The following is a 25,647-nucleotide window of genomic DNA, read 5'->3' as shown; positions in this document are numbered from 1 at the left end:
GTGCAGAAGCCCTGGCTGTGCAGCAAGACCGTAGACTCCCCCAACCTCTCACCCTGCAGCCTGGCTCGAAGCCCTCTGCTGCCCACTGGAGGGCTGATGTCCACATTACACACCTCGGCCCATGTTGTCAGCTAGACGTGCGGGTGCTGATGGCACCATCCTCGCAGGAGGTCAGTGGTGTGGGGCCACCAGGGCCTCAACACACAGCGGGTGCTCAGTGAAGACAGCGGCTCCTCTCCAGCGGGCACTCGCCCTGCCCTGAAATGCCCCCCCAGGCAGGGGGCATCCAGGTTGGGCAGGGGCGGGACCCAGACAAGCCCGGAATACAGAGGAATAGAAGGCGTTCTAACACAGCCAAGGTTTGGAGAAGTGGCCCAGGGCCCTTCAGGTAGTAAGTGACAGCAACGTGCTGGGTCTGGAAGCAAAATGCTAAGGCGCGGCAGGCTGCCCATAAGAGCCGCGGAACACTGCTGAGCATGGCTGGCAGTGGTCTGACGGTGGGTACGAGTCACAGCCCCCGAGGTCTGGAACTAAGGGGGCCCGGCCGCTGGGACTGCGCGGGCAGGTGGACAAAGCAGTGACCCAGACAGGGCTGATGCCTCTTGCAGCTGCCCACGGTCCTGACCGGCTCCAGGGTGACAGCCAGGCCTCAAGCTACACCTGGGGAGTGCAGACACGGGGCAGCACACCCGCTCCCAGCTGACCCAGTCCCCAGTGGCTGCCCGCCTGTCTCCCGGTCACGGTCTAGGCTATTTCCTCCCAGGATAATTTGCAAACTGGGTACAGCTGACCCCTGAGGACCCGGTGAGCTTTCCACCTGGAACTAACCGGGATCTTCCCGGGTGGCGCTAATGGTAAAGAACCTGCCTGCCAAAGATTTAAGAGACGGGGGTGAATCCTTGGGTCGGAGGATCCCCTGGAGGAGGGCATGGCAATCCATTTCAGTATTCTTGCCTGGAGAATTCCAGGGACGGAGGAGGTCTAAGGAAACCGGCCAACCTGAAACTTCTCAAGGGGCGGCTGGCTGGCGGGACGCGGCTGGCGTCCTGCAGGCCGATTCCACCCCAGACCGCTCGGCGTCCCCAGGCTGGACCCACCGGCCACACCTCGGGTGCTGTCTCCGCGCACACATACGACGTGACACTGGGCGCGTGTGGGCGCCGAGGCGCGCGCGGAAACTGTGGACACGCGGGCGTGTCTGCACACACGTGCACACGCACAAACACGTGATTTACCGGAGGCTCGCTTCCCGCGCACACGCGGCCCCGCGCCTGCAGCCTCGGGCCGGGAGCCGCATAGCTCGCCGTCTGCACTCCGGGGACGGCCAGCCCCCGAAGCTGCAGAACTGTATCTTAAAGCTACAGGCTAAGGGCGGCGGGGGGGGTACAGGAATCGCAGAAGCCGGCACCGTGTAGACCACAGCGAGCAGCCGGCAACAGACCGTCCGCCTTTCGACCCCGAGCATGCGCGGAAGCCGACGGCCGTACCCCGGGAGCATGCGCACAGCGCGCCCCGACACGCCCACACCCACAGTTCCAAGCGCGGGGCCACGTCCGGAAGTTCGTGCGGCGGCCCTTCCTTCCTCGCCCTCTGATTCGCTACAAACCACTTCCGTTTCCGCAGACGGTTTCGCGCCGTCTCCTGACGGGCCGCGAGGCGTGTCGCGGTAGGAAGTGCGCGCCCGCCCTGTTTTGTTTCCGGGGGAATCTCTTGTCTTTGCGGGACGCTGGGCTTCCGGGTATTCCTCTCAGCCTCTGATTGGCTGCTTTTATGAATATATTAGAGCACGAAGGCTTTTTTAATTTTCCTCCCTTTTACGGAAGCAGTCTTTTTTCTTCACGCTACAATAAGTAGAAGTTTAGGATGGGCTTCATTGTGCCTCCATGTTGGATGCAGCCGCCTCCAGCGGCGCGAAGTCAGTCACCATAAGCAAAAGGTGTCTGTGCTACAGGACTTTAAATATGGAGCGCGCAGAAATTAAGTTGTGTTGTATGAAAGGAGAGAAGGTTAGCACTCCCCTTGACAAGGATGGAAGAGGCTCTCGGGCCTGACAACACGCATACGGTTAAGGCATTGTCACCTACTTCGTGGCATCTAACCACTGTTTTTTTCAGTTTGCACGGCTCGTGGCTGTGCAAAGGGCCTGTGATGCGCGTGGGTACACGGCGTGTGCGGCATGTGGGCACACGGCTGTGGTGTACGTTGGTACGCGGCGTGTGCGGCACATGGATACACGGCGTATGCGGCACGCGACTGCACAGCGACAGCGCAGGCAGGGCGTGTGACACGAGGCTGTGGTACACGTGTGTGCCGCGGGGACAGGCACCTATGCGACTGCACTCCCTCCGCTCTTGGAGCTGCTTGGCTTTTTTTCATAATACAAAGCGGCCCACGGCTCTCGTGTACCTGGAGCAGGTGTGTCTCACCTCCTCATCCCCACCCAGCCACAGAGTCAGGGGCACGGCCAGGGACGGACACCGGGCATCAGGACAGCCAGGTGGCTTCTATTTCCCGTCAGTATGTCTGAGCATGGGCGCAGGCGCAGGGGCGGGGAGGCTAGGCAGGAGGTCCGGGTGGTCAGAGCGGGTCCTGCAGGTGGCTGTAGTCGGCGACTCTGGTGGCTTCTCTCTCTGTGGCTCCACTGGTAAAGAATCCGCCCGCAATGCGGGAGACCTAGGTTCGATTCCTGGATTGGAAGATCCCCCGGAGAAGGGAACGGCTACCCAGTCCAGTATTCTGGCCTGGAGAATTCCTTGGACTGTATAGTCCGCGGTCGCAAAGAGCCGGACACCACTTTCACTTCAGCATCACAGACATTCAAGGAACAAATAGTAACTGAGCAGCCCCACTCTTTGGGGAACGGTCCAGGCAGGAGAGGACCCCAGCCCCAGGAGCTCACATCCTAGACCATTCCAGAGTCTTAGTGGACACTTAAGTGGGGCAAGCAGAGCAGGCGGCAGTGATTGGGAAGGTGGGGCCCAAGACACCCGGGATCAGGACTTAAGGGAGGCAGTGAGGAGCCACGGGGACTTCTGGGAGGATGGTCCAGACCAGGAGAGCCAAGTGCAGAGGCTTTGGCCTGCCCAGCCAGTGTGGCTGCAGAGTGGGGTCAGAGGGCAAGGGCTATTGGCCAGGATACCAGGGAGCAGCAGAGGGTTTCCCACAGCTGAGGGACAGGGCCTGGCAGCTCGGAGGGCAGGGTGGGAGAAGGCCGGGGGCTGGTCCAGGTGACAAGAAGTGGTCACTTGGGACACATATGAGGTCTGTGGGACTTGCTAACAGTGACGGTCGGGCGCAGGAGGAGCAGGTTTGGGGAGCTGGGGGGCTGCAACTCAGCCTGGACTCCAGGAAGAGGGTCTGGCCTGTGGATCTAACGCTGTAACTCGTCAGCACACAGGCCATGTTTAAAGCCACGAGGCTGGTAAGGCCACTTAGAAGGAGAGCGTGGACAGAGGTGAGTGAGGCCTGAGGCCTGGCGGGGCCATCCCCGCAGTCTCGGGGGGTCAGTCTGCTCCCCCCGACCAGCCCGGCTCTCTGGCCCTCCCACCATCTCCCGAAGGCCTCATCTCCACCCTCCCCGCTCCCCTGCACCCCAATCTTTTGATGAACAGGTATAATGTCAGGAAAACACATGTGACCTTGAAATAGGCCAAAGTAAGATGGCCAGGTGTCCAGTCCAGAGTGCCGTGCAGAGGTCCCCACTGTGGTCTTAGGGCCGTTTCACAACCATCATCGCAGGCTGTCCACAGACCCTCATCCTCAGAAACGTCAAACTGTGCCCCGTGGGATGTCCATCATTAGCGTCCTATGGATTTTTACCAGTTTTGAATCCCTCTGCAAACCCACTTCCTGTTGCCTGTGTAGAAATCTCCTCTGAACCCGTCGTTGCCTCTTACAGTTTCCTCCCTGACTTGAGGAAACCCCCACCAAGTGTGCGCTGGTTGAGTGGTCGTTTGCCTTCGTGCCACCCCTGCCCCCTCCCACCCCAGTAACAGCTGCATGTTAAGGAAGGTTAAGTGCTTCTTTGGGAACAAAATTACAAGACAGGAAATTCTTTATTTTCAAAAAGAGAATGCATTTTTACATAAATCTACAACAGAGAATTCAAATGTAGAAAAAATAAACTATATTGAAGGACACGGCACTCTGCACACATGCCCCTGCCCTGGGGCAAGTCTGACACCAGAACCAACAAAACCCAAAGAACCTCAACCTTGGTCCAGGGAAAACCAAGGCCGCCCCTGCCATGGGGCCTCAGCATCTCCCGCCCAGACACTCAGGCGCTGCAGGCTCGGGGCTCCCTGCGCTGGAGCGGTTCATTCCTATGACAGCCAAGCCATCGGCGTTTCTGCTTCTGAAGGGGAGGCTGGGGGAGCAGCGGCCAGGTTGTCCCCAGACACCTGTGACTGTCCATGGTGCCTCCTGCTTCCCCACCTGCAGGGCTCCCTGGAGGCCAAGGACTGGCCTCGCCACCTGGACCCAGGCAGGGGACACACCTCCACCGCAGAGGCCTCAGGACACCAGGTGGACCCACTGCAGAGAGGGGCCCCCGTGGACGGCAGCAGCTCCCTGACCGCGCTGCCCTGCAGTCGGCGCCCCCAACTCCCACGGTCCCGCTGGCAGGAAGAGGCCCCTGATCAGAGCCTAGGTGGGCAAGGCGGGTGGATGACACCATCTCCCTGTGAGGAGCTGGCTCCTGAGCCCACCCGTCCTGAGGCTGGTGGTGGGGGGACCAGACCAGGGCTCCCCGCCCCTGCCCTCGCCAGCGTCTGCCATAGACCACGAGACATCGCAGAGGCCTGGGCGTCTCTGCAACGAGGAACCCTACTGCCTGCCTGCAGCCCCACACCTACGCGCCGCGAGCCGGCAGGGCATTGGCTAGTCCTCTGCGGTCCTGGGCTCTGCGGGATGGAGTGGACATGTCATTAGGGGGATCTGTCAAAAATCCTTTCAACCTCCTGCCAACTGTGAGACTTCTCGTAAAAGAGCCACACAGAGAAGAGCGCCGGGTGAGAACTCGGCTGCCACGCGTGCACACGCGTGCTCGGCTGCCTTCAGCACGGCTCAGGGTGCTGCTTGTCATGTGACCAGCCGTGGCACCAAAGGAAGCACTGAGGGTGGTCCCCATGCCAGCCTCAGGGGGGCAATGACCCCAAAGCACAGGCTTTTCCATGGCCATCACACAGTGAGCGCTCTGTGCTCCCCAGAAAGACTCAGGACACGTGGTCACAGGCAGGACGCTGTCGCCAGAGCGTCACTGAACACACGCAAGGGACAGCCTCCAAGGCTGGCAGCCAGAACCCATGGTGGCAATGGCACAGCGCTGGCGCTGGGTGATAAAATCGCAAAAATGGTACAGAATAGTTACCGGAAAAAAACACAACTCGTGATAAATTGAACTTCACCTTTTTGTAATAAAAAATTAAAAATCTCTGTGGACTCTGAACACAATATTTCTGTGGACTCTGAACACAACACAGACTAGGAACTCTCCCCCGGACGGTGAGAAAGGGATTGGCAGAAACGTCACCAGCAACCTCCAGACCCTCAAGTGGGAGACACGCCCCAGCCAAGTTTCTTCAGAGGCAGCTCAGGGCCAAGCCCCACAGGTCCCCGGGCTTGGACCGGGAGCCCCTCCAAGAGCTGCGCTCCCACGAGTCCGGGTGGACTTCCCGGCAGCGCCCGGCACCTCGGGCCTAGCAGTCGCTCTTCCAGAGCTTGATGGTCTTGTCGTTCTCCAGGGCGGCCGAGGCGATGATGTTCTCCGTCGGGTGGCACGCCGTCGAGATGACGACGTCTGCAAACAGATGGTCGACGTTGGTTCCCCCCTTGGGCCTGGCCCTCTGCACGGGGCTGCCCACCCCGCGCTCAGCACACGGAGCCGGGGTTCAGGGTGGGAGGACAGCAGGGGGCCCCGCCCAGACCCTGGAGAGGCAAGGGGTGCCCCACGGGCCAGGGGTGTGCCAGGGCTGCCGTCAAGCTCACAGTGCGGAGGTCACACCCCCGACCTGGACCAGAGCTGCACTGCCCCCCACCCCAGCGTGGGCCCTGATGCCCTGTGGGGCTGGCTCTGCAAGTTCATCCAGGGCGGACACAGCAGATCCCGTTGTGAGCTGGCCCCGGCATCAGGCAACTCAGTGCGTTTATAGATTTTCAGGAAACGGAGCCCCAGCATTTTCCCTCTGGCTGGGGCGACTTCAAGTGAGCCTCTGAGCGTCCCGGCCACGCAGCAGAAGCCGCAAGCTGACAGTGGAGGCCAAAGGTGGAGGGTAGAGGCAGGCCTTGCTCCCGGGGAACTTGAGTTCTTAGGGAGAGGGTGTTGCCCTGGGCAGCTAAGGGCTCTACACTGCTGGCCCCTGAGCGCTGGGGAGAGGAGCATGGAGCAGGGGCCCGGGAGGAGCCCGCGTCGACGGCACCACCTCCACATGGGCCCCAGCCACTCCCAGGAGGCCACGGGCCACAGGGACTTCAGAGCTGGGCAGCCAGCTGCTGGGAATGAGCGGTTAAAGCTGGGGCCAGACCGTCCCCCCGCAGCCCTGCAAGGGGAGGCGTCAGACCATCCCCCGACAGCCCTGAATCGGGAGGCACCACCCTGGCACCTGCAGACGAGGAGGGGCTCCCAGAGCAGCTGGGAAGTGACGGTGGCAGCAGACGGCTCGCTCACCTGTGTGGCCCTGAAGCTTCTGCACGATCTCCTTGGTCTGCAGGTTCCAGATGTAGACCAGGTTGTCCTCCGAGCCCGACACGATCCACTGGGTACAGCACGGGGCAGGGGCGCGGGGACAGAGCCCGGTCAGGCGCCCGTGCGGCCGGACCACGGTCTGCGCCCACGGCCCCGGCAGGGCATGCAGCCCCCAAACTACCCCGTCCAGATGCCGTCCCACCGCCTGCCGCTCGCCTCGGGGCGGCTTCTGGGACGCTGGCCATCAGTCACGGCCCAGCTGCTCATCACAAGGCTCCTGCCTAAGCCTGAGGGTCGGGAGGGTGCCAGGGGGCCCAGGCAGAGGGAGCAGGATGTCCCCAAACCAGCAGTCTGCAGAGGCGGTCTTCATACCAGTAACATTCAGAAAGCTCCCGCCTGTTGTGTGGGCGAGGACCGGGCCCGCCTGCAGGAGGGGCCGGGGAGCCGCGGGGGCAGACGACTCACCTTCCCACCGGTGACGGAGAAGTTGGCGAATATGCAGTACTTCTCGTTTTTGTGGCCCGTGTACGTCTTCAGGCACTGAAACCGCCATGGCCGCCGCTCAGTCAGGGCCGCCCTGCACCGCCGGCGGCCCCCAGCCACGACTGGACGGCTCTGTGAGCACCGTGAGCCCCACCCACAGCCCACCCAGGCCGAGTTTAACCCGCATGGTGGGGACATTTGCACCACGCCCACTCCACAAGGCGCACTCTGTGCCCCGTCACCCACCTTGCCTTTGCTGTAGTCCCAGAGCTTCAGCGTGCTGCAAGGCAGAGGGGCCGCGTCACCATGGCGGGCAGGGCCCGTGGGGCGCCGGGGCTGAGGACAGCCAAGCGGGCCGTGGAGCCCAGGCACACCAGTAAGGGCGGGGGAGCCCGTCCAGCACGGGTGTCAGCTACGGTCCTTCTCCCTCCCGGGGTGGACCCTGAGAGCCCACCTGCGGGCAGCCCTCCGTGAACAGGAGGCCGAGCCCCAAAAACCCCCAGGAGGGCAGCTGACGGCCGGTGCCACCTGCCCGCAGCTTGCCAGGGAGAAGCAGAGTGCCCAGTGGGAGCGGGAGCAGTGCCCACCACCCCTCGGACAGGAGGGTCCCCAGTGACCACAGAGCCGAGGATCTGAGCCCTGGCTGCACAGATGGGCCTCCGCCATGGCCCCGGCAGGGAGGGCCGGTCTCGGGCTGGGGCCTGGCCACACAACCACCCCGGGTGGGCACAGCAGCGCTTACTTGTCCAAGGTGGCGGCCAGGATGTACTTGCCGTTCGGAGAGAACTTCACGAAGGACACGGGGGGGTTGTCGTCATCTGTGTGGAGCACAGACATGGCTGCCGGGGGGCCCTGACTGCCAGGGGCGCTCCCCCACCACTGCCCAGTGAGGTCACCGCCACACGTGCCCACGCTGCCACCACCCACCACTCATGCCAGCGTGAGAGCCGCTCCACCCCGTGACCCCCGGGCAGGAGAGCTTCAAGAACAAAGGCCCTGTGGCCACTCGGCCTCAGGAGGCCGGGTCTTCAGCCGCCCCCGGGCCGCTTCCAGTCAAGGCACAGAGAAAGCCTCGGGGTAGCCATCTCGCACGGGCCTTGCCCAACCCAGCTGCCCTGAGGACACAGCCGGCCTGCTGAATCGTGGCGGCTGTTCTCCTGAAGGTTTCACTGCGTCAGCGCAGGTTCTCTCTGGAAACCACCTAGCAATGCCATGCCCACACCCCCGCTCCTGACACTCGGGGTGCAGCGCGCCCGGGGGCCCTGGGGAGGCGGGGCGGAGCTGCTGGCTGAGCAGGGCCGGCCTGGGAGGCATGTGGCCTGGTGACCGTGCCGCCCCCGCCTGGGGAGGAGCCCGAGTGCACCCTGGTGAGGGGCCGCGCGGCCCTGGGTCCCGAGCACCGGGGCAGCCCGCCCATTACCACCTCAGGGGCCCCAGGCCTGCACCCCGCACGCGGGGGGCTGCTGCTCCCTCTGCTGGGCGGACGCTGGAAAGGCACGTGGGGGGCGTGTGAGAGCCGCCCCGCAGCTGGGACAGGCTCCTCCGAGGACGGCCTAAGGGCATGACGCCCCAGAGCCGAAGTCAGACGGGGCGGGATGCAGCTGCAGCTGCTTGTAATCTCGGGCCTCGGCTCCTGCCCAGCCATGGGGCAGCCACGAACTCAGCTAGGAGCCCTCACTCAGCCACGGGCACGAGGACACAGCACCAGTGGGGGCGCCCAGACCCGGGGGACGGTGCCACAGGACACACGGGGCAACGTCTCAGTCACAGCGTGCAGAGTGAGAAAGCCTCAAAGGCCACCGGGGACCCGCCCCGCCCTCCTGGCCTAAACCTGGCCGCGCAGACCGCGCCTCAGAGGCAGGTTACGTCAGATGAGGCAGCTGGGCAGGCCGCGGGGGCCAAGCCGATCTGACCAGTGTCCTGTGACCTGCAGGAGGAGGTGAGGACACCCACAGAGGGCTCGCGGGGAAGGCCAAAGAGAGGGCCCAGGCGGAGCAGGCCCTGCCCATGCCCTGACCGTGGATTCCAGCCTCCAGACATGGGCACAGGTTTCTGCTGTTGAAGCCACCCACCTGGCCTGCAGACTCCTGTGATGGTGGCTGGAGCAGACCCTCAGAGCCACGCCTGCTCCCATGACAGCCCAGGGCAGGAGGCAAGCCTGGCCCACGGAGCCTGCCAACTCACCCGACACAGCAGAGGCCTTCCATCGGGACTCAGAGATCGGCCTCCCTGACAGTAAACCCTCCCCGCCCCCATCAGCCTCCTAGGCCCGAGGCCCTGGGGGCCCCTCAGCCACCGTCTGGCCAGACACACACCCTGCCCGGCGGCGCCTCTGGCCACACAGAGCACGCTGCCTTTCCACGGTGCCAGCCCACTCCGGCAGAGCCCCACACTGTCTGCGGAGACCCCGGAGCCCCCAGCCCCAGCAGACAGGGCTCACTGAGGGCCCCAGCCAGGCTGGACGGCAGAGCTGAGCAGGAAGGAGAGGGGGAGGAGGGACGGCAGCAGAGGAGGAGCCCCTGTGGGAGACAGGGTGTCTGCACAGGGCGCGGCCACAGGCCGCCCCACTCACCGATGAGCGTCTTCAGGCACTGGCCCGAGGCGGTGTCCCAGATGCGGCTGCAAAGCAACAGCAGAGCGGTGAGCACGGGCCCGGCCGCTTCCCATCTGACGCCTCGCTCACTCGCACACTCTCTCAGCACCACGGGAGACAGCGGAGGAGGGCATGGCCGGCCCGCTCCGCACCCATGGCCACCGGCCCGACCTGCCACCCCACAGGCTCTCCAGGCACCGGCACGCCAAGCACGCAGCCCCGGGGGCAGCGCTTCTCACACAAACAGCGTTATCATGGCACTTGTCTGGATGGCCTCTGGTTCAGAGACAAGAGAGCCTGTTCTAAGAGCCGACACTCCCCGGCTGGACATGCAGGCATCACGCCAGTCCAGCCTCGGTGCGTGTGCGGTTTCTGCCAGCACGACACCCCATGACCTAGAGATCAGCCTCGATCCACTTCTCACGCAATGACCTTCTCATCACGTTAGCTGGAAATCCCAAGTTGCACTGAGTGATGAAGGAAACGGGGACACGCGGACTGTCCACAGGCACACGCGACTCCTCACACGCAGCAGACACGTGGCCTGCAGCACGGTCAGCCCCGCCGCGCCCCGGGAGCCCTACTGCAGAGCCGCCGCCGGCTGAGCGTGCTCACACACACCGGGGCCCGCGTGGCCAGGCCTGGCGCAGCCCCAGCCGGTCCTGACCCCCTTGGTCTCCTGCAGCTCCACCTGCTCACCCCGGCTCAGCCCCTGGCCGAGGCCCCATCTCTGCCCGGCCCACCTACCCACCCTTCTCTCCCAAGCCTGGACCGACACACCCTGTTTCAGGTGTGTTTCTTGAAAACAAGCGGTCAGAGGGCAGAGGGCTTTGACCCACACGTGACAGCTTCTCCTGCGGGGCGCAGCCAGGCCGAACGGCACGGCAGCGCTCGCCGCGCGCTCCGGTGCTGCCGCGGTGTCTTGCGCACATCACTTTCGTTACTCTAGCTTCTCTGTTATTGGCACTAAACGTGGACAAATTTCTAAGGCTGCTTTCTCCCTCGTAGCTGGAGGTCCCCTGTGGGCCCTGGGTCTGGCCAGTGACTGCTGTGACACCACTCTGCACTCCCAGACACCTCCTGACGCTCCGCACTCTACGTGCTGAGGTCAGCTTAAAACATTCTCCCTACAGCTCCCCACACGTCTCACAGCGTCCAGACAACACTTCCACTCCAAGTGTCAAGGCCACAGGCCTGACCTCAGACAGCATGCTCTCGAGACAGCGCCCCACCTCCCCTCCCCGACACACCCCCTGGGACGGACCTGGGCTCTCAGCACCTGCTCAGGACCCTGACGTCCCCAACAGGGCACTCGAGGATGCGCATGTTGGCACACCTTTCCTCCACCACGCCCCTTACCAGGGCCACAAGCTTAGGACGCCCACCCTCCAGGGCCCACAAGGAGCCACGTCTGGGACAGCTGCGCCTCCCCGACCCCACCTGCCTCACAGACCCTGCCGGATGCCGAGAGGCACAAACGGTGCGAGGAAAGGCCTTTAAATGCTCGCTGGTTCAGCCAAGTAAGGCTGTTACTTACCAGAGACCATCGTAACTACTGGAAACTATCAGGGATCCGTCTCGGTTAAAGTGAACCTGAGGATGAAGGAGAGGGAGGGGGAGACTCGCTCTGAGGTCAACACAGACATGATCATCAACACCGGCTCCCGCACTCCAACCCCACAACAGACACACACACGGAGCAGCTCTGAACTCCCCGGCTTCCTGAGCCTCTAACGGAGACGCACAAGCAACAGGGATGAAGTGATCGCTCTCACCTGGCGTCTCAAGCAAGTCTGTTTCACGACGGACACTGAACCACACAAGGAAAACCAACCCCGAAGCGTCTGGGGTCTTTCAATCATGGACTACAAAACGCCCCGTGAAAAAAAAAAAAAAAAACGCCCCGGGAAAACGACAAACGGCCAACCCAGACGCCCTGCTCCGCGGGGAGAGCCCAGCTGGCTGGAGCCTGTCTGTGGACACAGACGTGACTGACCACGGCCTCCATCCAGAGGGAAAAGTCAGGAGAGACGCCTACCTATTCAGACACTCGCAAGTGTCACTCATGGGCGCACCCCTGCCCGCCGAGCACCCCCCAGAACCACAAGACACCCAGATCGCTGCTCCGAGTGCCCAGACACCGACCCCTGGGATGCGCGAGCCAGCGTGAGCTTTCCAGACTAGGCGGGAGCACGACCCAGGCTACTCCAAACCGCGCGTCTGAGGAGAGGTGGAGCCCCAGGTGGGAGGCGGGCTGTGCTGTCTCCACACAGAGACTCCACCTGAATGCCTGACCCTGCCCACAACGGGGACAGGTGAGACACAGCTGATAAGCAAGAGCCACCGGACCAGCCCCGACTCCCGACTGGTGGGTCTTTGGTTTGTCCTCTTTCTTTTTTCTGACTGACTCTTTGCTTGAGCGGCAAGAGCAATCCACGTCAGAAGTTCGAGTCCTGGGCAGGACAAGCCCTTTCATAACACGTGACCCCAGGGGAAACACCATGCTTGCTGCCGCACGTGGTGCCTGCCCTGTGCGAGGGCCCCGAGAGCCTGCGTCTCTCCCACGCTCCCGGCGGAGGCCGGTCTGGGACCACAGCTGGGAGAACCGCCATCCACACGGCCCAGGGCCCGTGACGGGGCCACGTGCGCCCCTTCCGCCTCTCAGCCGCTGCGCAGGGCAGTAACAGGTGAAACGAGCCCAAGGTATTTCATTTCACCCAGTGTCCCCTGGAGGAGGACATGGCAGCCCACGCCAGCGTTCTCGCCTGGAGAATCCCAAAGACAGAGGAGCCTGGGGGCTACAGTCCGTGGGGGTGCAGAGTCAGACATGACTGAAGCGGCTGAGCACACACACGCCTGCATCTGACACACTTCGGCACACACCAGGGTTAGAAACCACCAGCGGCACCTGACTCTCCCTTTCGGTGCACGGAGTCCTGGAAACCTGAGAGGCTCGCTGTCTCACACTCCCTCACACCTCAGTCGGGACGCTGCCCCGGGTGGCTGGGGGCCTCCGTGTGGACGACGTGGCCCCTGAGGAGCCCTGGTCGCTGGCCCTGCCCGGCTCCCCCCACGAGCTCCTCAGCCTCCCAAACCGACCTTCAAACTCGCAGCACCTGAGCTCATCACACTCCACACTTTGAACCTGTCAACTGTGATCTGATGGAAACCCCTTGCAGGTGATGCTGAGTGGGCCCAAAGCCCGCACAGCGCTGCGCCCTGCTCCTGCCCACGTTCAGAGGGCACAGCCAGCAAACGCAGCGAGGTGCCCCTCTGCACCAGTGCTGGGTGAGGGCACGACAGCCACAGTGCGGGCCACACACCAAGCGGCATGCAGGCCCGGGCTCTGCCAACACCCACCCACGGGCACCGCGGCACGAGCGTGCCGACCTGGGCCGCACCCCTCTCCATGGAGTGAGAGCCGCCAGTCAGCGCCCGTCGGGAGGACCAGCACCAAGTGTTGGCCACCAGCAGGCACAGAGATGGAAGGAGCCCCAGACCCTCACCCCAGCGGGCAGAGCTGGAGCAGAGCAGGGGTGCACTGGAGAACACGTAGTTAAAACTGCAGCGGGCACCTCCTTAGCCCCAGGCACGGGTCACGACACGGGGCCAGCAGGGCCAAGCCCGAGGGCCAGCACCATGCCAGGCAGCTTCAAACAGCTCATCCAGTTCAGTTGCTCAGTTGTGTCCGACTCTGTGACCCCATGGACCACAGCACGCCAGGCCTCTCTATCCATCACCAACTCCTGGACCTTGCTCGAACTCATGTCCATTGAGTCGGTGAGGCCATCCAACCATCTCATCCTCTGTCATGCCCTTCTCCTCCCGCCTTCAATCTTTTCCAGCATCAGGGTCTTTTCCAATGAGTCAGCTCTTTGCATCAGGTGGCCAAAGTATTGGAGTTTCAGCCTCAGCATCAGTCCTTCCAATGAATATTCAGGACTGATTTCCTTTAGGATGGACTGGTTGGATCTCCTTGCAGTCCAAGGGACTCTCAAGAGTCTTCTCCAACACCACAGTTCAAAAGCATCAATTCTTTGGCACTCAGCTTTCTTTTATAGTCCAACTCTCACATCCATACATGACTACTGGAAAAACTATAGCCTTGACTAGACGGACCTTTGTTGGAAAAGTCATGTCTCTGCTCTTTAATATGCTGTCTAAGTTGGTCACAGTTTTTCTTCCAAGGACCAAGCGTCTTTTAATTTCATGGCTGGGGAGCCCTCCAAAAATAAAGTCTGTCACTGTTTCCACTGTTTCCCCATCTGTTTGCCAGGAAGTGATGGGACTGGATGCCATGATCTTAGTTTTCTGAATGCCGAGTTTTAAGCCAACTTTTTCACTCTCCTCTTTCACTTTCATCAAGAGGCTCTTTAGTTCTTCTTCATTTTTTGCCATAAGGTTTGGTGTCATCTGCATATCTGAGGTTACTGATATTTCTCCCGGCAATCTTGATTCCAGCTTGTGCTTCATCCAGCCCCGAGTTTCTCATGATGCACACTGCACGTTAAGTTAAATAAGCACAGTGACGATAACTAGCTCATTACGTGTCCCCAAAAGGTCAAGATGCCTGAGCACGGCATCAGCAGGACAAAGGCCGTCCATGGCTTAGAACACTTAAAATCGCTCACCTACAGGACTTCAGAACCTGAAAAGGACCAACCATTCGGTAACAACAGACAACCTGTTTATACATGACTCCTTCTACTTTTCAAAAGGTAAACTTGGCTAAAAAACCATTTCTGGCTCTTCATTGACAAAGAGACACTTTGCCTAATTCGTACATTGGGCAGTTTATGACACGTGGGTAGTTTAACACTTGCACACTCACCCCGCACACGTGGGTGCCCAGAACAGTCACTGTGGACCACGCAGGGAGGATACCTTCCCCCCGCCTCCCCACAACTGGCCACCACGACCCCGGGATGCTCTACCCACTACAGTCACCTCCGTGCCACACTCCCCGCACCAGTGGTCACACCTGCGCAGCTCAGCCCCTGCAGACCCGGCTCCCTGCTTGCCCCGTGAGACCCCCCCACCCCCCGGGCACAGGTCCCCGAGCACGGCCTCTGCCGCTGGGGCGGCGGCGGGACTCACGGCCGAGACGGGATCTGAGTGGGCCGGCAAGGTCTTGAGGCACTTCCCTGTCTTCACATCCCATATGCGCACGCTCTCGTCAAACTGAAGGCAAAGGGACAGGTGACGGTGGTTCTGCGGGGGGAACACAGGGGACAGCCCCCCAGCCCCGAGCCCCTCAGCGAGCAGCCTGGGAGCTGCACCACCCCCGCCCAGGGGAGCCACACACTTACGGAGCCCGAGACAATGAGGTTGGACTGGGGGTTGAAGTTACAGCAAAAGACGTAATTGCTGTGTCCCTTCAGGGTTTTCAGACACTTTCCCTGAAATAACATCGTTGCTGGGGATTATTTCCCCAAATATCGGTGTCAGGGTGACCCCGCCTCACCCAACTCGCAACAGCGGTAAAGCGCCTGACGACACACAGCCGCTCAGCAGCCGCACCGCTCCTGGAGCTTACCGAGCTCACGTCCCAGATCTTCAGGGTTTTGTCATCTGAGGCAGAAACAAGGAGGTTAGAATCTGACGACCAGGCCACGTCGGATATGCCCTGCGGGAGGAGACACACAGTCATTGCTTTGACTAAACGGGACCAGCCAGCCAGAGTCAGACCCCCAACGTCCAACTGAAGGTAACCGGACGTCATGCCCTCAGCTTGGGAGGACCGCACAGATGGACACACAGGCCAGGCCCAGAAGCCTGTTCCCTGGGGCTCTGCCAGGCCTACAGCCTGGCACAGACGCACCTGAGGACGTCAAAGCTGGGAGGCAAATCACCACCTAAGAAACTGGGGAGAAGGCCCGAGCGGGGGGCTCCGACCCTAACCTGACAGGCCTGGGAGTTGGGCCCCCCACGCCCAGCAGAGCTTCAGTCGGGGCAGGGCGGACACCTACCAGCTTGTGACCAGAGATGGTTTTCTCAAATTTCCCATCATATGCTCCCCAAATCTTAATGAGTTTATCTGCAGCTGAAAGAAAGGGAGGAAAGGCAGTCAAGGCCTCCAGTCAACATCTGGGCTGCCCACAGCCGCACCCAAGGAGCCGCGTCCTCAGCACCTGTCACCAGGCTCCCCCGCCCCGGCCCGTCTCTGCAGAGTCTCAACCAGCAGTCACAGGGCGGGGGCACCTACACGAACTCGCCAGCCACTCCCCGTTGGGGCTGAACTTCACAGAGGACACAGCTTTCGTGTGGCCGGCCAGGGTGAATTTGAGAGCGTAGTTTGGTTTCACCGGTGTGGGCTGTTAAAGAGAGAGTACTGGTCAGCAAACAGTTGTCCCACTGCCCACTGATGGCCAGTCTGGACGTGATGCCCAAGGTGTAAGGTCAAGCTCTGGACAGCACCTCCGAGAGCCCTCATCCGGCTAAGCACACGTACCTAACCCTGAGCCCGGACTTTGCACACCAGCCCTGCTTCTCCCGTACTCTACCATCCAGACTAGAAACACCGGGACCCCTCCCGGAAGCACCTGCCCCCCACCGTGCAGCTGGGAGCCCCAGCAGCGCCAGCCCTGCTTCAGCAGCCCCCAACCCGTGCCAAGGTCCGCCCCCCGCAAGCTCCCCTGAATCCTGCGCCCCTGGGCAGACCTGCCTGTTGCCTGCAGGCTACCTCCACAGGGAAGGGTGGGACCAGAGTTGGGGAGCTTAACAAGAGACGTTGTCTGAGTCCCACAGAGACTCTTACGATCAAGACCAAGGGTTGACAAAGCCCCCTCCCCAGGTGACAGGGGGGCATCCCCAACACGGCCCATAAAAGCACTGGCTGGGGATGTGGTTTGGAGTGAAAGCCGGCACTGTTTCAGTGGGGAGGGAGAACAGGCTTACGCACTTGAAATACCATTTCCGAGCGTCTCGCGTCCTCCGTGCCCTGGCCGTTCCCTGGGGCCCCCGGGGACGCACCTTGCTCTGTGTGGCCGAGGATGACGGGGTGGGCTGTGCTCGGGCGGCCTCCGTCTCCGGCTTCTTCTCCTCGGTCGCCATGGCTCTGCAGCACCCCGGGCAGAGAGGTCACAGCCCCAAGTGGAGGACGCGCCGTGGGAGGGCGTCTGCTGGTCCAAGCCTGCAGCAGGGGACGGGCCAACACACAAACCATGCTGCAAAGATGGCTGCCCTCCAGGGACCCACCCAGAGTGCCGTAGTTAAGAGTCTGCTTTTCCACGGCTGGGGCCACGGGTTTAATCCCTGATAGGGGAACAAAGACCCCATATGCCGCATGGTCCAGCCAAAAATAAATAAACTTACAAATAAAATATATTAAAACAGTTAGTGTCCAGGAAAGAGAACACACAGCGATGGCCTTCCTGAGCCTGCAGCGAGCGCTGGTCCAGGCAGGGGTCTGCTCCACCCGCGCCTCGCTAGTCCTTTTCAGACACCGCTGCTCTCGCCCCACCTGTGGATCAGAGCCCAGGACCCACCTTCAGCGGCGTTTCCTGCTTTGTTACCCACACGTCTGCAGAAACACAGCAAAGTCCAGGCAGACAAAAGGCAATTCTCTTCAAAGATCCCCTGATACACTTAAAACAAATCAGGGCTTGCCTAGTAGCTCAGTGGTAAAGAATCCGTCTGCCAATGCAGGAGTCACGGGTTCGATCCCTGGTCTGGGAAGATCCCACGTGCCGTGGAACGACAAAGCCCGAGCACCACAACTGCTGGGCCTGCTCTAGAGCCCGGGAACCGCAACGACTGAGAGCACGTGCGGCAGCTACTGAGGCCAACCCCTGAAGCACCCTAGGGCTGTGCTCTGCCACAAAAGAAAGCTCATGCAGCAAGACTCGGCAGTACTAAAAATAAACAAGTGTATTAATGATAATAAAAGTAACCAAGGATCTCTTGATCAGGAAACAAACATGCCAAGTGACAGGAGCTGAGCTGCAGGAATGCATGCAAGCCCCCAACAGCACCCCAGCGACGCAACAGGGCCGACAGCAGGAGCGCACCCCCGTGGCCCTCGTCCCGGCTCCAGGGCTGCCGAGTGCAGGCTGCAGACACATGGCCCCTTGAAGAATGCTAACAGCGAGAGGCTCTCTGTCCCCAGTGAGGCATCGACCAGGCAGCCGGAAAGCACAGCCCGGAGCTGGCCCTGCCGTGGAGTCCCCACCACCCGGCCTTCCTAGAAGCCTTCGCCTGAAGCACGCCCGGACACCTTGAAAGCCAGCTCGCTGCAGAGGATGGAGAGACTGCAGCATGCAAACGGGAACCTGGGGAACACCGCGTGGCAAGAGCCTGGCTTCCCCTATCACAGGAGGACATGCCGTCACTGGGATACATAGCACAGAAGCCAGGTGACTCTGAAAACAAGGGAAGGCATTATTCCAGAGCAGAGCCACCGAGACATCCCACAAGCATCGCGGGCCATCCAAGTCCAGAAGCTGGCACCACCGTGAGCCAAGGAGTTTACACACTCTAAGTTCTAGCTCGGCACTGAAAACTGCAGTCACACCGAGGCGGAATGGATGGAAGCCATCCAAAAGAGCACATCCCCGGTCTCCTCCAGGAGGAGGGGAGAGGAACATCTCGCAACACGGCAGTGCAGAGCACCCGGCCGGCCACCTGCTGTGAGGGTCGTGGCCTAGGGACGGAGAGGGGGCACCCAGAATGGAGCGGGGGAGGCCAGGGGCTGGTTGGCAAACCTGCCCGGGGGCAAGGTGCAGGCACAAAGCTGCGGCTCAGGAAGCGCTGGCTACTCAGTGAATACCTTTGGTGCAACCAGGCCCCGCCAATGGACCCACGCGCTGCCTTCCCCTGGGTGGGCGGCACACTGGGTGGGCAGAGGAGCCAAGGCCCAGAGCTGGAGGGTCTGTTTCACAGAAGCCGGCCCCTCAGGGAGCCAGACCACAGCTAGGGCTGACAGAGGGGAAGCCCGAGGCGTGTCCACGCCCAACGCAAGTGGGAACAGAAGAGGCTCCGTTCGGGATGGGACGGCAGCTCTGAGGCCTGAGCAGCTCCTGTTAGCATAAAAGCCAAGAGCACCAGGTGAGGTGAGGCTCGACTCCTGCAAACCTGCTGCCCTCAGGTGAGGAGCAGGGATACACAGGGGGTCTCACAGAGAAGGTGCCCGACTCCTCCCAGATCAACCCTTGCCCTACCTTTCCGCCAGCAAATCATTAACTGCACAAAACATCAGCGCGGAAATCCAGCCCAGCTCTTGCAAATACGATCGCCTGACTCTCCACATGTGGGGCCAGCCTCCAGAGCAATAACGACAGACCCCTCTTGGCACCCAGGTGAGCCTGCCACCCAAGGCTGAGCCAACCGACTTGGGGGGTGGGGAGTGCTCTTGGTCAACCGGTAAAACGCAAAACGCTCGGGGCTCCGCCCCAGAGACTGGGCCCCCGCCCGTGGGAAGAGAGAGGGGCCACGAGCCGCCGAAGAGTCTGGGACCCCCCGCTCCCGGCACTCCACCCGGGTTCTCAGACGCGCCAGCTTACCTCTCTGCCTCCTATGGAGCCTCGCCAAGCTCGGAGGCAGTGTCTCGCTCAAGACCCGCCAGCGTCGACAGGGAACCTGGGCGGGAAGAAACTGGGTGAGCGGGCTCCGGGCAGCATCTTCCACACCCCCAGAACAGCTCTCGCAGGCCAGGCTGCAAGGGGTCTGAGGCTCCACTGCGGGAGCGCGGTGCGCTGCCCGTGGCCGCGGGCAGCCCCGCGATCCCCGGAGCCCCGGGCCCTCCGGGGAGCAGGGAGCCCGGCTGCCTTGGGCAGGGGCCGGGAGGGCGGCAGGCTGAGGTGGGGGCGTCTCTGCGGCTGAGGGCACCCAGGCGCGGGCTGGCCCAGTGGGTCGGGGGTCTCTCTCTCTCTCTGGAAGCAAAGGGGGCGCCGCGCTCGGCTGCGCTGGGGGCCGTAGTCCCGGGGCCGGGGGATCGTCACCTGACCGCTGAGGGCGGGGAGGCCCCCAGGGTCCGGCGGTCCGGGCGGGCCCGTTCGCGGCGGGCTCGCGTCAGGGCAGAGGGCCGCCGGGGGCCCGGCGTCCGGCAGGCAGAAGGCGCGCGGCGCGGGCGCCCAGAGACGAGGCGGCCGGCGCGGGGCGTCCGCGCTGCGAGGCCCGGCGGGGCTGGACCCGGGCCGGGCCCGGGCCGCCGGAACACGTGCGGCGGCCGGGGGCGCGGGGGGCGCCGGCGTCCGGCCGGCCCCGCGCCCCCCGGGACGTGCCCGCCGGCCCGGCGGCCCCCGCTTACCTGCCCGGGGCGGTGAGGGGACTGAGGTGGGCGCTCCGGGCGTCGCGTCGGCCGCCGCCTGGGCGGGAGCCGGGCCGAGCTTGACTAGGCGGCTGGGCGGCAGTGCGCGTGCGCGTGCGCGGGGGGCGGAGGCGGACGGGGCGGGGCAAACGCACAAAGCCGGCCTCTCGGAGGCGAGCTACGGGAGGCGACGAGGGACAGACCGCCTCGGCCTGGCTCACCGCCTTAAAGGGACAGTGTGCCGCGCGCGCCCCCTGCTTTAAGGCGTTAACCCTAGCAGTGGCTGGTTGGCAAAGACCGTGATGCTGGGAGAGATTGACGGCGGGAGGAGAAGGGCACGACACAGGATGAGATGGTGGGATGGCGTCACCGACTCAATGGACATGAGCAAGCTCTGGGAGATGGTGAAGGACAGGGAGGCCTGGCGTGCTGCAGTCCATGGGGTCGCAAAGAATCGGACAAGACTGAGCGACTGAACTGAACTGGTATTGGCGAGTTCAGGTCCTTCTGCACCTTCTAAATACTTAAGTATGGTGATGCCTACAGAAAGTACTTGCGCGCCCCTTGAGTGTTCACATCTTGAGCGCGCACTGCAGCGGCGCCCCAGGGAGGAGCCGAGCTCCCCGTCCACGGGATTAGCGGGGCGCTGGAGGGGTCGCGTCTCTCCACAGCCGCGCAAGCCGGGGATCGGCGGCGGCGGCCGCGTCCACAGCCCCCGGCCGGCCTAGGCGGTTCTCCGCGTGGCATCCCCATTAATTTCGGGACACCCCTGTGAGGGGCCCTGGCCTTCCAACTTGTAAGAGAGAGGAACCTTGAGCTCCGAAAGGTTCAGAACCTGGACTCTGGGAGCTGCGCCCACCGGCTACCCCGCAGGACCTGCGGCGGAGTCGGCGGGGCCTTCCCGCCCCTGGGTCAAGAGAGTTGTCTCCTGAGCCCCCAGCGCGGAGATGCGAACTGTCGCTGCGTGCGGGCTACTCTGGGGTCTGCGGGGTGATGGCCCAGACAGGTATTATTATCTCCTCTGGTTACAGATGGGGAAGGGGAGGCCTGGAGCGGAGGGACCAGCGGCCCAAGGAGAACCCGGAGCCGGTGTTCTGGCCCCAAATCCTGTGCATTCTCACCCCCACTGCCCTGCTTCTGCTACCCCTGGGTCTTAGAATCGCGGATGGTCCTCGGAGCCCTATGGCCCCTCCCTGGGCCCTCGGATAGAATTTCGTGCAGTCTCTTATTTCCCAACTAAAAATGGGAACTCCGAATATGACACAGGAACCCGTGCAAACAAAAGGACAGAGCATTTGAAGTGGAAATGCCCAGGGAATATGAGTTGTGTGGTTGTCATTGGAGAAGGCAATGGCAAGCCACTCCAGTACTCTTGCCTAGAAAATCCCATAGATGGGGGAGCCTGGTAGGCTGCAGTCCATGGGGTCGCTACAAGTCCCACGCGACTGAGCGACTTCACTTTCACTTTTCATTTTCACACAATGGAGAAGGCAGTGGCAATCCACTCCAGTGTTCTTGCCTGGAGAATCCCAGGGACAGCAGAGCCTGGTGGGCTGCTGTCTATGGGGTCGCACAGAGTCGGACACGACTGAAGCAATGCAGCAGCAGCAGCAAAGCAATTTAAACAAAGCAGGTGATCTGTTTATTGTCTCAACTTTTAAATCCTTTGCTGCTGCTGCTAAGTCACTTCAATCGTGTCCGACTCTGTGCGACCCCATGGACAGCAGCCACCAGGCTCCTCTGTCCCTGGGATTCTCCAGGCAACAATACTGGAGTGGGTTGCCATTTCCTTCTCCAAAATCCTTTTCTACCCCTCCCCAAATATGGTCACACTCAGGAAAACCACAAGTGGAAATGGAAGAGAGGGATAAAAGAGAAGGAGAAAACATTTTGGAGCTTTGTTTCTTTTTTAGAACAGTAACTGTGCTTTGGCCAGCAGGAACTAACTGGCCAATGAACTTGTTTCCATAAACATTTTTTATAAATACAGCATATCTCCGGGCTGTCCCCTCAGCCTGAAAACGCGAGCATGACCAGGCGCCGTCTCCACTCACCTAGGGCCCCTCCACCAGGCTCTCCTGCTCCCCAGGGCGCCCTTACCTCCCCCCACAGCCAAAGCCAGTCCACCGGGGCTTCCTCCCCTGACCCTCAAACCTAGTGAGTCTTCCTAGCTGTGTTTTCAACGCTCCCAGCTCCTTCCCAGTGGAAACACTCATCTTTCCTTCTAATGCCTAGTTTGGTGTCTCCTGGCTGAGCTGAGTCGGGTTCCCTATCACAGCACTCTGGGGAAATAGCCCAGATAAGAGGAGGGGATGCACTTGAGCACTTAAGTCTTTAGTAAGTTTGTTACATATGTTGCCTCTCCACACGTTAAAAGCAAGCCACAAGCAAGTTGCTTTCTGGCTTTTCACAGCAGAAACTGAGGTTGAGAATAAGACAGGCTGAGAAACTGCCCAAGGACGTAGACAATCGGCACAACCACAGAAGTCAGGACTGGGAAGGCAGAGGCTGCACTCCCACCCACCAGACCAGAGTGCACACTTAGCGGGGCTTATCAGACGGACGGAAGGATGGGCGGATGGTGGACGGTTGGGTGGACGGATGGAAGGATGGGCGGATGGTGGACGGTTGGGTGGATATGGCTGGTTGGATGGATGTGGGTGGTTGGATGGATGTGGGCGGTTGGATGGACGTGGGTGGCTGGATGGATGGTGGGTGGCTGGCTGGATGTGGGTGGCTGGATGGATAGTGGGTGGCTGGATGGATGGCGGGTGGCTGGATGGATGTGGGCGGTTGGATGGACGTGGGTGGCTGGATGGATGGTGGGTGGCTGGATGGATGTGGGCGGTTGGATGGCCGTGGGTGGCTGGATGGATGGTGGGTGGCTGGATGGATGTGGGTGGCTGGATGGACATGGGTGGTGCCTGGTGGGCCTGCAGCTCTCAACCCTGGTCTCCAAAAGCCATTCCTAGTCCTAAATGTGCCACCCTCTGCTTCCTCGCTGGAAGTTCTTCTTCCTCAGTTCCCAGGTGCAGAAAGGGCAGGTAAGACAGGAAGCTGCCGGCTCTGGACCTGGACTGTGGGGTTTCTCCTGATGTCTAATGTCAAGTTCCCTCCTTCCAAAGGCCTTTGCCCAGCTTGGACCCCAACTCCACATCCCGTCCCTTGGCTCCTTCCCCCGACCCCTGACCCCAGCTAGGAAGCATCCCTTCATCACCTGCCCTCCAGGTGCCATCCTCCCAAAGGTCAGCCTTGTACCTTGTCCGCTCTGAGGAGACTGACTGTCCAGTTTGCCTGGCACCGCCTGTGTTAGAACCGAGAGCCCTCATCACCAGCACCCCGTCCCTCCCAGGGGAGCTGGGACCGTCACCTGAACCCCACCTCTGCCACTCCTATGGGCTCATAGGAGCAGGGAAGCCCAGCTGGGCTGAGACACCTACTGGGAGGGGGTATACTATGTGCTAGCCCCTCCAACGAATGCTTTTGCTTTCACTTCCTGTCGGATTTAAACCCACCCTAGTTCAGGCTTCCCTGGTGGCTCAGAGGGTAAAGCGTCTGCCTACAATGAGGGAGACCTGAGTTCGATCCCTGGGTCAGGAAGATCCCCTGGAGAAGGCAATGGCAACCCACTCCAGTACTCTTGCCTGGAAAATCCTATGGACTGAGAAGCCTGGTAGGCTACAGTCCAAGGGGTCCCAAAGAGTCGGACAGTCTCCAGTACAAAGCCCTCGGCCCTGAGCCTCCACCTGGCTCCAGGCCTGGGTGTCTCTGGGCGGGGCCCTCTGCAGGTGGAGCGGGGCGCTGCTGGCATCTGTCTGGCCTGGAGCTGGCTGGGCGGGTTGCCCACAGGAATCCCAGGAACGCAGCGCCTGGTTCCACAACCAGGCCCCACCTGTTCCAGTCCACAAATGGTCTGCACACCCGCCCCCCCCACCTCTTGGCCCGAGGAGCTCCCCCTGCAGAGAGAGGTTCCCAGCCAGTGAGAAAGAAGCGGCTCCTGTGACAGAAGAGATGGAAATCAGAGACCCAAAGAGCCGGGGGATTTTTTTCAAAGGCTTTAGAGTATTTTTCCGGGTTGGCGGGGGGGTGGGGGTTGGGGGTGGCGGGGAGCGGGTGTGCATTGTGCAACAGCGGCATACGGGGCCATTTGTAAGGACTAGAAGCCTGGCTGCTGGTTTCCCACCTGTTTCCCTGTCACGTCAAACTATTTCCATTTGTCTGTGTTATAAAACCTACTGCAGCTGCCCTTCCTGAGCGCCTACTGTATGCCTGTCTGAGTCCTCCTGATCTGAGGCTCATAAGCACAGTCTCCTTAAACCCCGAATGTGGTGGTAAACTGTTCTGATTTTCACAGATGAGGAAGACGGAGGTTCAGAGAGTCCCAAGGCCAAAGTGGACGGCAGAGCTGGGGCTTGACCCGCCCTCAGCCTGGAGTCTACGGCATGTCTCTCTTCCCCACAGATTCGATTTCCCCGTGGGTGGACCCACAGTCAGCTTGTAGTCAGCCCCCCTGCGAGGCGCCTGTCTCGGGCTTCTCCCACGTCACCCCACAAGGCACCCGCGATCCAGTTCCCACAGCCGCCGTGAGCCCTCGGCTGCGAGCTTGGGTCGTTGCCAAGGTTTCATGTCTGCAGATTGTTTCCGTGGGCTAAGATCCAGGAGCCCAGTTGGGTCGCAAGATGGGAACATTCTCGGTGGGACACATAACCCAGGAGAAGGGTGCCCTTCGTGTGGATGAGCGAGACTGCCAACCCGAGGTGTCTCGCCCGGGGTCTCGCCCGGGGGCTGGAGGGGACCCAGGGCTGCAGCAGGGCGCGCAGAAGCCAGGCAGACCCAGCACCCGCCTTGCTGGGGTTCCCACGGCTCGCTGAGAATTCCCTGACGAGGAGCAGCCGGCCTAAAATAGAAAAGCTGACACAGGGGAAACGCCAGGGGCCAAAGTCTGTGCCCAGGCGGTCTTGCTGCAGCCACTCTCCCAGGGAGCCTGTCCGCTTGCCTCCATCCTCAGGGTCTTTAAATCCCCCCACAAACAGCTAAGGGCCTGGCATTTGCAGGGATCAGGGACGTGGACAAGACTGGCCAGCCTTTGCATTTCCTCACGCCTGTCTTCTTCTGTGCGTCTGGCCTCAGGGATGAAACCGGAGGCAGGGAGGGCCGCCTGGCCACGCCCAGACCCTTTGCAAGAGCTTCCAGCCCCCAGCGGACGGGACAGGCGTTCCCCAGCTGTGGGCTTGCTCTGGGAAGTTGGAGCGGGCTGGAAACTGGGGCCGTCTGGTTCTGTCTGGGGCAGAGGAAGCGGGGTGTGGATGCTCTGGCTAGTTCTAATCCCAGACTGTAACTTACGTAGAAGCTGTCTGGGGACCAGGGAGGTGGGACTGCAAGGGTCGGGGTGCGGTTTAAATAAGAGAAGCAGTGACGCCTAAAGCTCCAGCGAAGAATGGACCTCGGTGCCACGTGAGTGCACAGGCCCCTTCCGGGAATCATGCTCTCTGAAACAGCTGCAGGAGTCTCAGGCTGCCAGAGGATGTTCACGACGTTTTTTTTTTTTCTATTTTGGCTGTATGGCTTTCGAGATCTTAGTTCTCTGACCAGGGATCCAACCTGAGCCCCCTGCAGTAGAAGTGCAGAGTCCTTCCACTGGAC

At 61.6% G+C, this 25,647-nt stretch overlaps 1 protein-coding gene and 1 non-coding gene across 5 annotated transcripts; one reads left to right on the top strand and one right to left on the bottom strand.

The window, feature by feature from the left end:
• Window positions 1-1,984: 1,984 nt before the first annotated feature.
• On the top strand, window positions 1,985-2,110 carry LOC133257896 (U6atac minor spliceosomal RNA). Its single transcript, XR_009739754.1, has one exon. It is a non-coding gene; the product is annotated as a U6atac minor spliceosomal RNA (small nuclear RNA).
• A 3,280-nt stretch (window positions 2,111-5,390) lies between these two features.
• WDR5 (WD repeat domain 5) lies at window positions 5,391-20,140 on the bottom strand. Of its 4 annotated transcripts, XM_061434147.1 has the most exons (15): window positions 20,005-20,140; window positions 19,259-19,334; window positions 16,731-16,890; window positions 15,964-16,072; window positions 15,728-15,801; window positions 15,295-15,384; window positions 15,068-15,157; window positions 14,856-14,939; window positions 11,296-11,351; window positions 9,738-9,784; window positions 7,908-7,983; window positions 7,412-7,445; window positions 7,148-7,222; window positions 6,665-6,752; window positions 5,391-5,797 (listed from the first exon to the last, which is right to left on the bottom strand). In XM_061434147.1, exons 3-15 carry the CDS (start codon window positions 16,809-16,811, stop codon window positions 5,697-5,699), a joined length of 1,005 nt encoding a protein of 334 aa, XP_061290131.1. In that variant the 5' UTR covers window positions 16,812-16,890; window positions 19,259-19,334; window positions 20,005-20,140; the 3' UTR covers window positions 5,391-5,696. The 4 variants fall into 4 exon arrangements, with proteins under 4 accessions (XP_061290131.1, XP_061290134.1, XP_061290132.1 ...); XM_061434150.1 differs by lacking the exons at window positions 19,259-19,334; window positions 20,005-20,140 and adding an exon at window positions 18,917-19,205; XM_061434148.1 differs by lacking the exons at window positions 19,259-19,334; window positions 20,005-20,140 and adding an exon at window positions 17,073-17,220.
• Between the last annotated feature and the right edge of the window lie 5,507 nt (window positions 20,141-25,647).

Source organism: Bos javanicus, chromosome 11 (genome assembly GCF_032452875.1).
Source record: "Bos javanicus breed banteng chromosome 11, ARS-OSU_banteng_1.0, whole genome shotgun sequence".
Classification (NCBI taxonomy): Eukaryota; Metazoa; Chordata; class Mammalia; order Artiodactyla; family Bovidae; genus Bos; species Bos javanicus.
This window is presented reverse-complemented; position numbering and strand designations above follow the sequence as displayed.